Source organism: Engystomops pustulosus, chromosome 3 (genome assembly GCF_040894005.1).
Source record: "Engystomops pustulosus chromosome 3, aEngPut4.maternal, whole genome shotgun sequence".
NCBI classification, from domain to species: Eukaryota; Metazoa; Chordata; class Amphibia; order Anura; family Leptodactylidae; genus Engystomops; species Engystomops pustulosus.
This window is the reverse complement of record NC_092413.1, coordinates 19,199,023-19,214,198: the sequence shown is the minus strand read 5'-3', so window position 1 is coordinate 19,214,198 and position 15,176 is coordinate 19,199,023. Positions and strand designations below refer to the sequence as shown.

Here is a 15,176-nt window from a genome sequence, read left to right as displayed (position 1 = left end):
CATGAATTTCATTGGCCTCAAGCGCCAGACTACTATAAACTCCCCACACCCCCTTTCTGGTTACCTCTCTGCTGTGAGTCTTCGTTTTCGAGGTCCGGCCAAGGTCTCCACACCAAGGTTGCTTTGTGCGTGTCCCTCTGAAGCGATGAGCGATGCTGAAGATTAGGAATCTCTGCTTGGAATCTTGATCCAATGTTGATTTTTCTTTAAATCCCCCAAAAAGTTACAAAGAGACGGGTTATAGATCATCCGATGGGATGTAACAATTGCCCAAAAAACCTTATAAATGATGGTAGTAATTAAATAGTCAGTGACCCTTTAGAGAAGATCAATTGGCAAGTGTAAGGGGACTATAAAATCTTTGTGATACGTCGCCCCCTTAGGAGAAAAATGCCTCTTTCTCCCATTAGCCGGCTCTTTCATCTGCTTTTGGAGAACTGAACTCATCCACACTTAGTCTTGGATCTTCCTCATTCCCAAATACTAAGAAATACTAATGGCCTATGTCATGGCGCCTGGTACTGTAGCCTAGAACCATTGATGTCAATGGCACGTAGCTGTCGATGGGGGCTCCTGATTTCACGCAGTCCGAAAATGTTAAAATTCCCCTAAAATGTTTGTTTTTGTAAGCAATTTCCAGGGCCCCAAGGGACAATTCGGTGACTCCTTGATGCCGTCCATGATAGAGATAGAGATCTCACATGAGGACATACAAGACATGGCGGCCATTGCTTACGGTTCGACGTCGATGGTTTGTTCTCCAGGTCCCGGTGTCACTGTAATACTGGTCCCATCGATGCTGTCTGAGGAATGAATGTATCATTACATAAACCAAATATCAACAACTGTGTGTTCTACAATATACCAACTAGTAAACCTACAAAATATTGTATAAGAAACTGCTCCTATGGAGGGACTAATATAGGGGCCAAGGTAAAAATCCCTTTTAGTTATAAAGGTTTTTCTAAAATGAAGCGGATGGGACCTATACTGTCTATGGAAACCTGCTGGTAAATATTCCATTTCTCCACAGTGCCTCCGTAGGGGAGATGAGGTATTACACATTTCAAATGGACCTTTGAGAGACAAAGTGAGAGACTCTTCTTTCAGACGGTGTTTGCTCGATGAATGCCCCGAATTTGTTTTTACCAAAAATCCCCCATAAAGTTCTTATTCTTCTTGATGAGACAACCCCTTAATGTAGATACTTACAATAAGGATACTTACTATGGCGGCAGAGCAGCACTCTCGGAGTGGGTGTCAGGGGGGTAAGTGGAAGATGCGCGTTGTGTGCTGCTGTGATGACGCTACTGAAAAGTCCTGATCCCTGTCGCACAGGACTAAGCATAGGAGGTGGAGTGTAGGTTGGGGGCTCTTGAGTTCCCAGCAGCAATGGATCCACAATGAGACGGGGGGAGCGGAGCTGGCTTTGGTACAATGTTGCCCCTGACTGAGATGGGTTTGTGCTGAAGCAAGGGGGAGGGATGAATAACGGTTCGGGACGGTGTCGGTATTTCCTCCTCTCCTGTTGAGGTTTTGTTCCAACTGGTTTGGGTAATTTGGGGGCAGATTCTTGAAGTTTTCTGATCGTTTCCTAAATGTATAAGAATGACAGGCTGGATATATAGTGTACATTACATGTTTCCATCACAGGAGTCTCTATAGTGACAAGCAGTTTCCTGTGATAACAAAGTTGTCTAGAGGATGATGTCATTTCTCGATTTACGCAGGAAATGAGTGGACCTGTCACATCTATATATATGTGTGCATTAACTTGTTTAAAGAAACTACATACATTGTAAAGGCTATGATCTGCGTTACAGACGTTTTTCAATCTAATATTGAAATATATAATAAGCATATCTATCCACCACTTCTGCAGCTGACAGTAAAAACCTACGTCTCCTCCTATACTAATCCACATCTCCTCCTACACTAATCTACGCTTCCTCCTACACTAACCTACGCCTCCTCCTACACTAATCTACGTCTCCTCCTACACTAATCTACGTCTCCTCCTACACTAATCTACGGCTCCTGCTACACTAATCTACGTTTCCTCCTACACTAATCTACGTCTCCTCCTACACTAATCTACGCTTCCTCCTACACTAACCTACGCCTCCTCCTACACTAATCTACGTCTCCTCCTACACTAATCTACGTCTCCTCCTACACTAATCTACGGCTCCTGCTACACTAATCTACGTTTCCTCCTACACTAATCTACGTCTCCTCCTACACTAATCTACGTTTCCTCCTACACTAATCTACGGCTTCTGCTACACTAATCTACGTTTCCTCCTACACTAATCTACGTCTCCTCCTACACTAATCTATGTCTCCTCCTACACTAATCTACGGCTTCTCCTACACTAATCTAGGTCTCCTCCTACAATAAACCACGTCTCCTCCTACACTAATCTAGGTCTCCTCCTATACTAATCTATGTCTCCTCCTACACTAATCTAGGTCTCCTCCCTCAATAATCTATGTTTCCTCCTACACTAATCTACGTCTCCTCCTACACTAAACTATGTCTCCTCCTACACTAACCTACGGCTCCTGCTACACTAATCTACGTTTCCTCCTACACTAACCTACGCCTCCTCCTACACTAATCTTCGTCTCCTCCTACACTAATCTACGTCTCCTCCTACACTAATCTACGTTTCCTCCAACACTAATCTACGTCTCCTCCTACACTAATCTACGTCTCCTCCTGCACTAATCTACGTTTCCTCCAACACTAATCTACGTCTCCTCCTACACTAATCTACGTCTCCTCCTACACTAATCTATGGCTCCTGCTACACTAATCTATATCTCCTCCTACACTAATCTACGTCTCCTCCTACACTAATCTACGGCTCCTGCTACACTAATCTATGTCTCCTCCTACACTAACCTATGCCTCCTCCTACACTAATCTACGTCTCCTCCTACACTAACCTACGCCTCCTCCTACACTAATCTACGGCTTCTCCTACACTAATCTAGGTCTCCTCCTACAATAAACCACGTCTCCTCCTACACTAATCTATGTCTCCTCCTACACTAATCTAGGTCTCCTCCCTCAATAATCTATGTTTCCTCCTACACTAATCTACGTTTCCTACTACACTAGCCTATGTCTCCTCCTTAACTAATCTATGTCTCTTCCAACGCTAACCCACAACTCCTCCTACACTAGGCTGAATCTCCTCCGACGCTAATCTACGTCTCCTCCTACACTAATGTACATCTCCTCCTTAACTAACCTACGTCTCCTCCTACACTAACCTAAGACTCTTCCAACACTACCCCATTAGAAGTGCCAGGGGGGAAGTCACAGGAATCACTTTGCCCAATCAACGGTTTCCTCAGGAATGGGTGATGCTCTGTCATCAGAGGACTAGAAGCAGACTTTTGCCTTTCCCCCGCCCCCTTCCCCATGGGTTTTTTTTAAGAATTCCTGAAAAGCTTATTTAAGCTTTATCCCCTTTCTGTATTGTGCCTCCCATCTTTCAACGAAATTTCCTCACCCTCATCTCTGATGCTTCTTAAAGGCGTTGCCTCATTACAAAGCAATAACATACCTCACTTTCTGGACAGATGGTCCCACTTTCTTCTGATCAATTAGAAAATGTCATGATGAATTTCAGAACTTACAAATAATCTGGACAAAACGCACAAACAATGACAAATATCATGAAGAAACAAAAGAATTGGTTGCTCTCAGAGGTCAAATATAGTGGAAGTTACTAGTTTCCAGCCCAATCATATCTATTTTTCTTTTAATTTTTGAATCTGATGATTTTTAGACCAGAGACAGCAACGTGTAGAAGCAAAGATAGACGAGCACTCACAGAAGACGTGCATGAGCTGTCCGCCTTTAGGGAGGATTGCGGGGAGTAAGTCATCCTCGTTAAGATGGGCATGTCGTCATCGGACATATTGTTCTCTGGCTGATCTGCTCTGCAGCCGAGCTGAGCACTGGCATCAGATGGCACAAGCTTTACAGGTACAGAGACAGGCATGACGATGGGCCTGAGGTTGTCCGCCTCGCTAGTCTGTGACTTCTGGCCTTCGTCCTGCACAGATAAGTACAAACGTTCAACCTCAAGCAGCCTCTTACTCAACACAGACAACACCAGACAACACCTATAGAGAAACACTAGCAGGTCCGGGGGAATGTGGAGTTGGCGCGGTACAATCCAACATGCATGGGACTTCTATCTAATAGCTACATATTGAGGTTGTCCACACCATGCTATAGTAGCCTTCATTGATGAGGAATCTCTGCTGGACATGATGGGTGAAGACCAGACGCGGTGACTCATTCCTTCCACCTACCCTCTCCATAAACTTCTATGAAATCTGACACCAGTGAGCTTCCGTTGATCTTGATCGAGGGAATCCGTCCAGATTACAAGTCAAGGAGGAACCATGAGAGGAGTAAGAAGATCTCTCTTTCAGTGACTTCTACTATTCATTGATACAAAGTTTGTTGAAGAGTTACCATTCAAGAGTTTGTGAAACTCGTTCCCAACTCTCATTCAGGGCACATTAGGGTTCAATGAAGTCTATTATTCACCGATCAGTGTAGATCCTCACACTAGGACCTCCGGCTAGGACAATTAGTCTATGACTCTGGCTTCCCATTTACTTTAATGGAGGATGATCATGCATGACCCGTGCCCCACCAAAACTACTATCGATAGGAGCGGCATCGGCCACAACCCTCAACCTGCCCGTATAACTTACAATCTCTTTCTCATATTCTCTGTGGAACAAGCTTACAATTTCTAGATATGAAGCATTTTCTTCTCACTATAACATTTATAGCAATACCTGGACATACAGGACTAACAGGATACCAGACCGGATGGTTAGCAGCATTTCAATGCAGATATAAACATATAGTGGCCATACAATAAGCAAAGCACAGGACAAGCAAGCAGTATCAATAACCCCAACCTCCAGCTAGGGGGCGCTATACAAAGATATAAGTGAGCTGTTAGATCCGCCAGTACTACAGACACAATACAGTCTTACCGGTTTGGGGGCTGATACTGTTGTCCGCACCCCACCATGTGACCTCAAGTGGCCATTTAGGGCTGGAAGGCTCCTGAATTCCTTCAAGCATACGGGGCATGTGAGGCGACTTTTGGACTCCTCTTGGAACAACTTGCTAGATAAATGTATAAAAATCGAAAAATGTAAAATGATCCCATGATCATGTGACTGGTCCTGTCTACAACATTACAGTTCCTGCTTACCTACCCTTATACTGTATATATTGTATTTAGCTTGCTAATCTGTGCCTGCATCTTATAGTCTGAAGGTCAGAAGTAGAGATGAGCAGGCCCTAAGTTTCTGTTGGCAAATTTGGCAAATTGATTTCCCTAGTCACTAGCCATGGCTATAATTGACCCAAAGTGTGCAAAGAACTCAGTTAAAAGTGGTGGAGGAAGTGACATGGTTTGGGGAATGTCTTACAAAATTGCGTGTTCTCTAATTTTCATCACCAATGTGTATGCATGTATATAAACATATACGCATACACACATATATACCTTTTACTAGAGATAACTCTAGGGCAGTGATGGCGACCGTTTTATAGCCCAAGTGACCAAACTGCAACCAAATACCACATGTTTGTTATATAAGTTCCAATACAGTAATTAAAGCAGTACCGTATTGCTTCCTGCTCATTCACAGGACACCCATACATTAAAAAGAAGTAGGAGAAATTTGGATTATCAGTATAGCTTCCCTCCACATCCCCCAAATAGGTAGAATCACGGGGCCCAAAGCCAGAGCTCTAATGTTAATTCAGCTCTGTCCAAACCTCCTGACTCCTCCTGCAGTTTCAGTCACTTTACAGTATCGCTGAACGTGGCACGCCCTTGGCTGCCTGGGACCGTCAAATGGAGACCTCGAGTTTTGTCCAGCGAACTCTGTGCTGGGGTGACGGCCTGGGTGGCCACCAAGAGGACCCTCTCTAGTACCCATACCATAGGTACACCACCACTGACATAGGGGGGTACACAAGTCCCTCTGATCCATTAAAAGTATTGCAATGGGGACCAGAAGCTACAGGATACACCTCCATACATATGTATAGATATGATTTTTATGATATCATCTATGTGTCACATTTACATTACATTGAGACTGAATTTACCTGTTGTCCGGAGAGATGGCCTGGACCTTCCCATCTTGCACATGCTACAAGAAAGCAAAAAAACATGTATATACCTATATACCAGAGTAATGCAAAATAAAACACCGCTCTCGTACATGGGCCATGTCTGGTAGTGCGGCATAACTAATCTACAGGTACCACCCGTGGATCAGACATCTCTAGTCACTACAGGGACAGACTCGTCTTTTCACCAAAAACGTGTAGTACTTCACACTTAGTGTGAGGCTCTACTGCCGGATACAACGCAGAGTTGTGGTTCTTGTACACAAGAAAGGACAAAATCTCAGTCATGGCCGAGGTATCCAGGTCCAATGGATGAGATTGTTGAACCAAGTGTTTGGAAAGGTTCTTAAAGGAACACTCCAGTCACAAACCAATTCATTGAATTCTACCTTGTGCAGGGTCTGGAAGCAGGACTTTGGGTTCTAGGAATACAATGAAAAAAAGATTCCTGCTCCACCGTTCAGGCCCTGCCCCGTGCCTTATACAATGAATTAGTTATGACTGGAGTGTTCTTTTAAGGTCACACAGTAATGTACACGTATGTTATAAGAAGTGAAACATACACGGACTGGAAGTAGTAATAAAATCACGTGATGGTGAGCCAATCACATATGACAGGAAGCAGTAAAAAAAAAAAACCCACACAGACAGGAAGTTATAATCGGATCACATGACAGGAAGTAGTAATTAGATTGCTTGATTGCGAGACAATCATATGTGATGGGAAGTAATAATCGGATCACATGACAGGAAGTAGTTATTAGATCATGTGATGGTGGAACAATCATATAATCAGATCACATGACAGGAAGTAGTAATTAAATCACGTGATGGCGAAACAATCCTATGTGACAGGAAGTAATAATCAGATCACATGACAGGAAGCCGATCACACGTGACAAAGGTTGATAGTTCCAGGAGAGGGACTATATCTTATACGCTTTTATCCAAGTGACCCCAAAAAGAAAAGGATTTACTAGGGGCTGCCAAGATATGTATGGCCCCTATTTCTTCTGTATCCAGTTTGTGCGCTATAAAGGCTCTCCTGCCCTCCCACTGCTGACTGACAGGTTTCTCCCCGTGCATAATAACAGGGAGAAAGCTGTCAATCAGCAGGTAGATAACTTCCCATGAAAAAATGTATCTCATCTGGTGCTAAAGGGGAAATGTCCGTCTTGGGCTTTGCAATCTAAGAACAGTAATAGGATCACGATATTAATGAGCGCTCTACCTGCGACCACACGGTTGATGGAGAGTGAAGTTCTCCTTGAATACTCAGTACGTATGTATCCTGCGTTACGACGTGCCGCTGCGCATCGCTGTCAGCCATTATTGCCATATTCTCCTGACTATAGTTATTTAGGTTGTCTGTGTTTGTTAGACCCACACATCTGTCGATGAGAACTGCAGGTTGTGCTTCAGTTTTATATCGTTTTTGAGAGCCGAGGTCCTGATGAAGGGTCAGCTGTGGGGTCGCATTGTGTTTATATGAGTTTCTAACGGGTTGCGTGTTCTGATACATGTACTGCGGAGCAGCCCCGAGCTGTATCAGCTGCATATCTTGGTTCTGGTTCCCGGGATACTGCTCAGCTTTGGAATTGGCATAGGCTGCGTGTTGGTGTTGACCTTGTCCATGGTGGTGATGGGGCTGCAGTACGTTGTGATGCATTTCTTGGCCCGTAGACTGCATCTGGTAGTAGTCTGACAGCTGACCTGAGAACGGACCCTGCTGCTGTATTGCTTGATGTAGGAGTCGGTGCTGTTCTGGCTGATGATGCTGCATATAGTATCGGGTTTGCTGCAGGCCCTGTCCGTGTTGTGCCAGCCCCTGGTTGGACTGCACTTGCTGTCCGTAATGCTGCCCTTGCTGCAATAAGGACTCCGGCTGCATCGGAGACGCATGCTGGAAGTAGTCATAGTAAAAATGCGCCTGGGATTGCTGCTCCGGCTGCTGTTGGGTTGATAGGCTTTGATGCATTTGCTGAGAGACCTGAGGATACCTGTCCATAGGGGTAGGTTGTACCTGCTGTTCGCCAATGGCTTTGACGGACAGCAGCTGCCTGAGAGTACTGTCACAGTCCACTAGCGACTGTTCGGGTAAGCCCTGAGCCATGGCGTGGATTCGTAAGTTCTGCCTGGCAAATACCTGCGTGAAAGAATCCAACTTATGTAAAACCCTGCTGGTCACTTTGGGACGATTATCGGGTTCGGGATAGTAGGCCATCTGGTAGACGCCAGAAGCCGCATCGCTCTGTGCCTGTGCGTTCCATTGTAAGCTTTGGTCGTAGCAATTGATGTTGTTCCCCCCCTGAGTGTGATTTCCTACGTTTGACCAATGAGAAGTTCTGGTCGCGGCGACCTGTCTGGTATTTTTAGCTCCGGGATTTAACGTGACATCTCTGGAATCCTGGGATAAGTGAGGAGAGGACGAGGACGACTCGGAGGCGTTCATGTCCAGGGACTCGTAGCTGTGGTTGAGGATTTGTTGATAGCACAAGCTATCGCTGCTGTGGGATACGAGCTGCGTCGTGTATATCTGCTGCTCTGCCATGGTGACTGGGGGAAAGTGATCCGGATGGAGCGGCGCCCATGTAGGAGACTGTCCCTGAGAGATGAGGAAAAAATAAAGTGCGCAGCTAAGTGTTGAGCGGGCCCATTTATCTGGAAGAAGTGATTCTTCTACATATAACAGCGCAAGATCTCCAACAAGAAAGACCGTGCTTCTTCAGTAGGAGGCAACATGGGGCAGTGCACACGTCTCGTAGAGGAGCCATCCATCTGAAAAAGACATAATAAGTCATAATAAGACTTCAAAATTTCATCATGATAATCCAAGGACACTTACTCATAGATCCAGGCACCGTGACTGCGGTAATCTTCTTATATTTGTTATCCATGGCCTCCTTCCTTCTAAAATCAACTTTCCAAATTATGCTAATGAGCCGGAAGGGTGTTACCAGAGCCCCTCCATGCTGTAGTTTCACAAGCTGTTACATTGTGCAGGACAACTCCCCCCTCCCACTATGTGCTGGAAGTTCCTCTGCTGCAGAGAGATTACATCAGGCAGAGAGAGGGTAAGTACTGAGGGAGCAGGGGGAGGCAGAGACAATGTAACAGCTTGTGAAGCCATAGCACCGAGTGAGAGCCCTTTAGGCTTATAAGCATACCAGAACCCATCAGCGCTTAAACTTCACTTCTCCCTCCCACTGTGTGAGATTACAGCAGGCAGAGGGAAGGGGGGATAAGTGCTGAGGGAGCAGGGAATGTACAGTGTAAGAGCACAGAGGGCCTATGGTAACAACCCCAGAGCCCTTTAGACTCATTAGCATAATTTAAAAGTTGCATTTAGAAAGGAGGAGGCCATAGATAACAAATATATGAAGATGACCACAGTCATGGTGGAGTAATGTCCCTGGTTTATCATGCTTGGTTTTGATTTCCTTTCAAGGAGACCACAGATACCAGATGTGTGACTATTCTAGTTCAATCCCCCCAACTATATATTATATGGCCGGTGACTCTATTGTGTACAGAGAAAGCACAAAGCAACATATGACAATGGGGGTTTCATGATTTGAAGAAGGCATAAACATGGAGTCGATATCTATGCACTACACCAACCTAGCAAGTCACAAGGCACAGTAGGCACATCGTGCGTGCAGGCAGCCAGACCAGTTTTGGGCTTGTGCAGCTGAAATATCGGGAAGTATGTAGGGAAATAGAGAACCCGGCAGGAGATGTGAGGAGTGTAACGCACGCCGTACCTTTCTCTCGCTGGATAAGAGTCGCTTCCTGGAGTCACACGCTGTGTAATATGATGATCTGTTTCAGTATTTTTCTAGCAGAAGTTGATGTCCGGATCATATTTCAGATCTTCCTCCTTTTCATGCGGATGGTATGCTACGCAGAAGGTCATGAAATAGAAAAAAATACATTATCTAGGAGCGGAATCAAATCGGCCTCAGTTTAGAAATGCTCTGAAGAGCTAAAAGCACATTTCTCTAGTATTTTTGGAATTTTCTACCCATCCTGCCTGAAAGTGGACCAAAGAAGCCCAATTCTTCAAGTTCTTAATGTTAAACCACCACTAGACAACCCTAGATACACAGGAGTCTATGTAACCTGGGGGACCCCCTACCCTTCACTCCAGTGATGGCCCCTTCTTCTAGCTCTGACCATAGGGTTCAGTCTTCAGCATGAAGTATTAGGCACTTCTAGCCACCTTACCTGCAGATTGTGGTCCGATTCCCTTTTTTCGCCACATTTGGAGTTGGAGAAAGATCAGAGGTTTTGGGATTGACGCGCTGCCAAAGAACACAACTCAAAACCTGTGATGTTCCTCTAACTCTGAACCTGCCGTATATCACTGTCAGGACTGAGGAAACTCCAGGAGACGCAGCAGCCCCACAGTTTACCGACCTACCTTTACTTGTGTTTTTCCTACAGCCCCACCACCCAAGGTGAGCAACACCTAGCACAAAGGCCCTACTTTCCTATCTACGACTGTTACTTGACCTTGACCTAGTTCCTAATCTTCAACCCTGATAAAAAATTGTCCACCTAGTAGTCATAGTTCTATTCCATGCTCTGACCATGGTCTACAATCTTCACTTTGCTCCCATCTTCTCTCCTAGTAATGTCCTATGGCTTAGTCCTTGACTATGTTACAACTCCATCATCTTGGCTACCACCATCCACAGTGGATATTTTGGCAATGGCAACCTTGGATCTTTCTGGAACTTTCTTGCAGAGGTATGGACCAAGGGAGAAGGCACATGGATTCCTTACACTTTGCCCCCTAGTCTAGCCAGTCCAAACACAACAGAATATAACTCGTAACTTAATGGGAAGTGTTATGGTTGCCATCAATTTTGGATACCCGGGGTGTAGTTGTAGGACCTCTTTGATACCTTTTGGCGGATACTTTTTCTGATTATATTTTTTCCGATTCGTCCTACAGCTCAAATGACCATAGTCTACGTTCTTTACATTGCTCCCGTTTTGTTCCAACCTGACTTCTCTCTTTGTGATGACCCTTGGCTTAGTTCTTGACTATGTTACTGCTCCACCATCTTGGCTACCACCATCGATCCATGCATATTTTGCAATGGCAACCTTGGATCTTGCTGAAGCCTTCTTGCAGAGGTATGGACCAAGGGAGAAGGCACATGGATTCCTTTTTATTTTCCCCCTAATCTACCCCGTCCTTAACACAATGGAACATAACTCTAACTTAATGGGAAGTATTATGATTGCCATTAACTTTGGATACCCAGTTTAAGAACTTCTTTGAGATCTTTTGGTGGATTTATTTTTACGTTTTCTGGTTATATTATGGTCTACAACTGCATGAAGACAATGGGGTAGATTTACTTACCCGGTCCATTCGCGATCCAGCGGCGCGTTCTCTGCGGTGGATTCGGGTCCGGCCGGGATTCACTAAGGTAGTGCCTCCGACGTCCACCAGGTGAAGTCCGCTGAAATGCACTCAGGTACACCGACCTATTCCTGGTGAAGGTAAGTGCAAGCTCCGCGACACTTTTTGTTTTTTAAAAGTGTCCGTTTTTCCGAATCCGTCGGGTTTTAGTTCGGCATCCCCCCACCCCCCCCCGGGTTCCGTCGCGTGCCTACCAGCGCCGATGCACCACAATCCGATCGCGTGCGCCAAAATCCCGGGGCAATTCAGGGGAAATCGGAAATATTCGGGTAACACGTCGGGAAAACGCAAATCGGCCCTTAGTAAATGACCCCCAATGAATGGTGCCCAAACCAGTGTACACAAGATTGTTTGACCACATGATTCCACCGTTTAGCTAGAAGCAATGCGCCCCAACCTCCTGCACGAGTTCATGGAAGAGGTCAGACTCCTTCATATACTCTCATTGTCGCAAAGTACAACAAACATTCTTGCGATTTTGAAGACGAAGCACAAGGTCACCGCTATCTTACGTGGAGTCTGAGTTTTTTAGCTTCCTCATTTTATATTTAGTCCAAAAATGTCGACATTTCAGGAAACCGTTCCGAGTGGAAATAGTGTTAGAACGAATCTTACATAATGATTCACTTAGTAACAAAAATGATAAACATAATAAACTGATTAAAGGGGCGGTCCCATCAGGACAGGCGTGTGCACAATCCGTTCTCACTCACACCAGACTTTGTAATAGACTTTATTGGGGTAAAGTGAAGCCTTCCTGACCTTCTGGATCTTGTTTCACTTTTCCTGGGAAATGTTCTGGATTTAGGCCGGCGAATAAGAGGCCGCCGTTATTCCAGCAATTCCATACACAACTTATGAACTAGTTTTGTGTTGTTTTTAAAAAAAAAAAAAAATAATAATAATGGTGGAAAACCCCTTTAAAACTTTTACATCTACTAGTGCGATAACATCAATGGTCTTGGCACTGCCACTTCTCTAATGGTGATGACACTTGTGACTTCAGACAACTACTTCCTTCATTGTACATAAGGGAAAGCACATTTTTGAAATACCGTAAATACCCGAGTATAAGCCGAGATCCTAATTTTACCACAAAACGGTGAAAACCTATTGACTCGAGTATAAGCCGCGGGGGGAATTCAATGGTCACATCCCCCCCCCCCCCAGTATATAGCCAGCCAACCCCTGTAGTATAAAGCCTGCCAGCTCCCGTAGTATATAGCCATCCAGCCCCCTGTAGTATATAGCCTGCCAGCCCCTGTAGTATATAGGCTGCCAGCCCACTGTAGTATATAGGCTGCCAGCCCCCTGTAGTATATAGCCAGCCTGCCCCCTGTAGTATATAGCCTGCCAGCCCCTGTAGTATATAGCCTGCCAGCCCCTGTAGTATATAGCCAGCCTGCCCCCTGTAGTATATAGCCAGCCTGCCCCCTGTAGTATATAGTCAGCCAGCCCCCTGTAGTATATGGCCTGCCTGCCAGCCCCCTGTAGTATATAGTCAGCCAGCCCCCTGTAGTAAATAGCCAGCACCCCCCAGTAGTATATAGCCAGCCCCCTGTAGTATATACCCTGCCAGCCCCCTGTAGTATATAGCCTGCCGCCCCCTGTAGTATATAGACTGCCTGCCAGCCCCCTGTAGTATATAGCCAGCCTGGCCCCTGTAGTATATAGCCAGCCAGACCCCTGTAGTATATAGCCTGCCAGCCCCTGTAGTATATAGCCTGCCAGCCCCCAGTAGTATATAGCCAGCCAGACCCCTGTAGTATATAGCCTGCCAGCCCCCTGTAGTATATAGCCTTCCAGCCCCCTGTAATATATAGCCTGCCAGTCCCGGTAGTATAAAGCCTGCCCCCCAGTATATAGCCTGCAAATAAAACCCAAAAACAGTGTACTCACCTTTCGACGTCCCCCAACAGGTCCTCTTCTATACAGTGATACTTCGGTATGTGGTCCGTATCCCTGTGCGCTGCAGGCCCCATGATGTCAGCTGTGCTCTGACATTCTAGTGTGTGTACCGGCTTCGGTACGCACTATGAAGTCAGCTACCAGCTGCTGGGAGGGGGTGGGGGGAGATCAGGGCGGGGGCGTTGGAAGGTGAGTATACTGGGGTTGTTTTTCTTGACGCAAGTATAAGCTGAGTTAGGGGTTTTCAGCACATTTTTAGGGCTTATACTCGAGTATATATATAGACTCAGGTCCATTATGCTAGGTATCAGTTTAACAGGCAACAACGAGGCCCGAGAATAATGCCCATTTTCTCCTAAAGGGGTTCTGAACAGACAACCTCACTCGATGTCTGAATGTCCTAATTCAACAAATAAAAAGGGGAAGTCTTGCAGAGACGCCTCCTTCAAGGATATATTATATGATAATTGCCATGGGGATACTCAAGGTTTTATCTCTTCAAAATGTTAACGCTGATGGCACCAAACCATGGAATGTGGCAATAATACCAACTATTACTGAGAAAAAAAAAGAAGGAAGCAAAATGGAGAAGAAGGAGAAAATGCCAGTTTTAGAAGAGAAAGAACAACCAAATTATACCAGCAGACTGCAGGCGTGCCATTGATGGGCGGGAGGGGGGCTCCCGATTCTGTAACTGCCCATTTCTAGGTGAAATGGACATTAGGGTTTGAGTCCTGACTTCAATGGGAGATGTACAATACGGAATTCAGTAAGCGCCCCCTAGTGGTGGCTGCTTGTGACCAAAAACCTTTATCCAGTAAGCCAAACTTCCGACTCCAAGTTTCTCCAACTCTGAATCCACAAAAACGGTCACCAACTCTGCGACTCTAACTCCAGCTCCACCAAAATGTCCACCGACTCCACAGTCCCGTTTTCCTGATCACACTAGCAAGGCCGAGATAAATGTGAAATTCCTTCCCAGTGCCCTATTCCTCTGATCTGTATTGGAGAAGCTTCACTACTGAGCATGTACATAAAGTGAAGCATAAGTATTGAAGCATCTCACCTAAATGCCTGGAACAGAGGTGCACAGCCACGGCCGATGGGTCACATGTGGCTTGTCAATACTGAAGCTGCGGCCCAAACCCTGCTGACAGTCAGAGTCAAATTAGCACTTCCATCAGTTATGTTCATTGGTGCAGGAGTCTGGGTAGCAGTGCATGCAGGTCTTGATGCTGGCGCGTACCACCAACACCTCTTACTGTAGCCTCATTCAAGTGCATAGAACGGAGCTGCAATACTAGACACAGCCACAAAAAAAATGTACGGCGCTGTGCCAAATATACAGTCAAGAGGTTGTAGCGCAGTCTTATGACCATTCAATCCGACTGGTTGGACTGTTGCGATTCGGACCTTCACCAATCTCTTATTGAAGACCTAGCCTTAAGATTTCTCACAAAGCCCAGTTAAAGGGATATGTCTTGTCACAACACATAAGCTTTAGTGTGCACATGGTCATATATATATATATATAGAAAACTGAAACTCTTCTCGCCGAGCAGAACTCTAGGAGTGAGATACTTCAAGTTTATTGCCTCAAAATGAATCTCTATGTTAATTCTAGATTTCCTGTTGAGG

The 15,176-nt window shown here is 45.5% G+C and overlaps 2 protein-coding genes across 6 annotated transcripts in view; both read right to left on the bottom strand.

Moving 5' to 3' along the window:
• The window catches only part of LOC140121060 (uncharacterized), a 325,444-nt gene that overhangs the window by 109,044 nt on the left and 201,224 nt on the right, over positions 1-15,176 (bottom strand). The gene's annotated exons all lie outside the window — the stretch shown is intronic.
• Positions 1-15,176, bottom strand: part of TRERF1 (transcriptional regulating factor 1) — a 71,390-nt gene that overhangs the window by 10,359 nt on the left and 45,855 nt on the right. For 3 of the 4 annotated variants that reach the window (XM_072140226.1, XM_072140224.1, XM_072140225.1), the window contains exons 3-10: positions 9,958-10,093; positions 7,425-8,971; positions 6,170-6,213; positions 5,038-5,173; positions 3,849-4,073; positions 1,228-1,594; positions 737-803; positions 65-204 (exon numbers count right to left, since the gene is read on the bottom strand). In XM_072140226.1, coding sequence (XP_071996327.1) covers positions 65-204; positions 737-803; positions 1,228-1,594; positions 3,849-4,073; positions 5,038-5,173; positions 6,170-6,213; positions 7,425-8,744 — 2,299 coding nt within the window. In that variant the 5' untranslated portion in view covers positions 8,745-8,971; positions 9,958-10,093. The remainder of the gene's footprint in view (positions 1-64; positions 205-736; positions 804-1,227; positions 1,595-3,848; positions 4,074-5,037; positions 5,174-6,169; positions 6,214-7,424; positions 8,972-9,957; positions 10,094-15,176) is intronic. The other variant, XM_072140227.1, reaches the window with a different exon arrangement.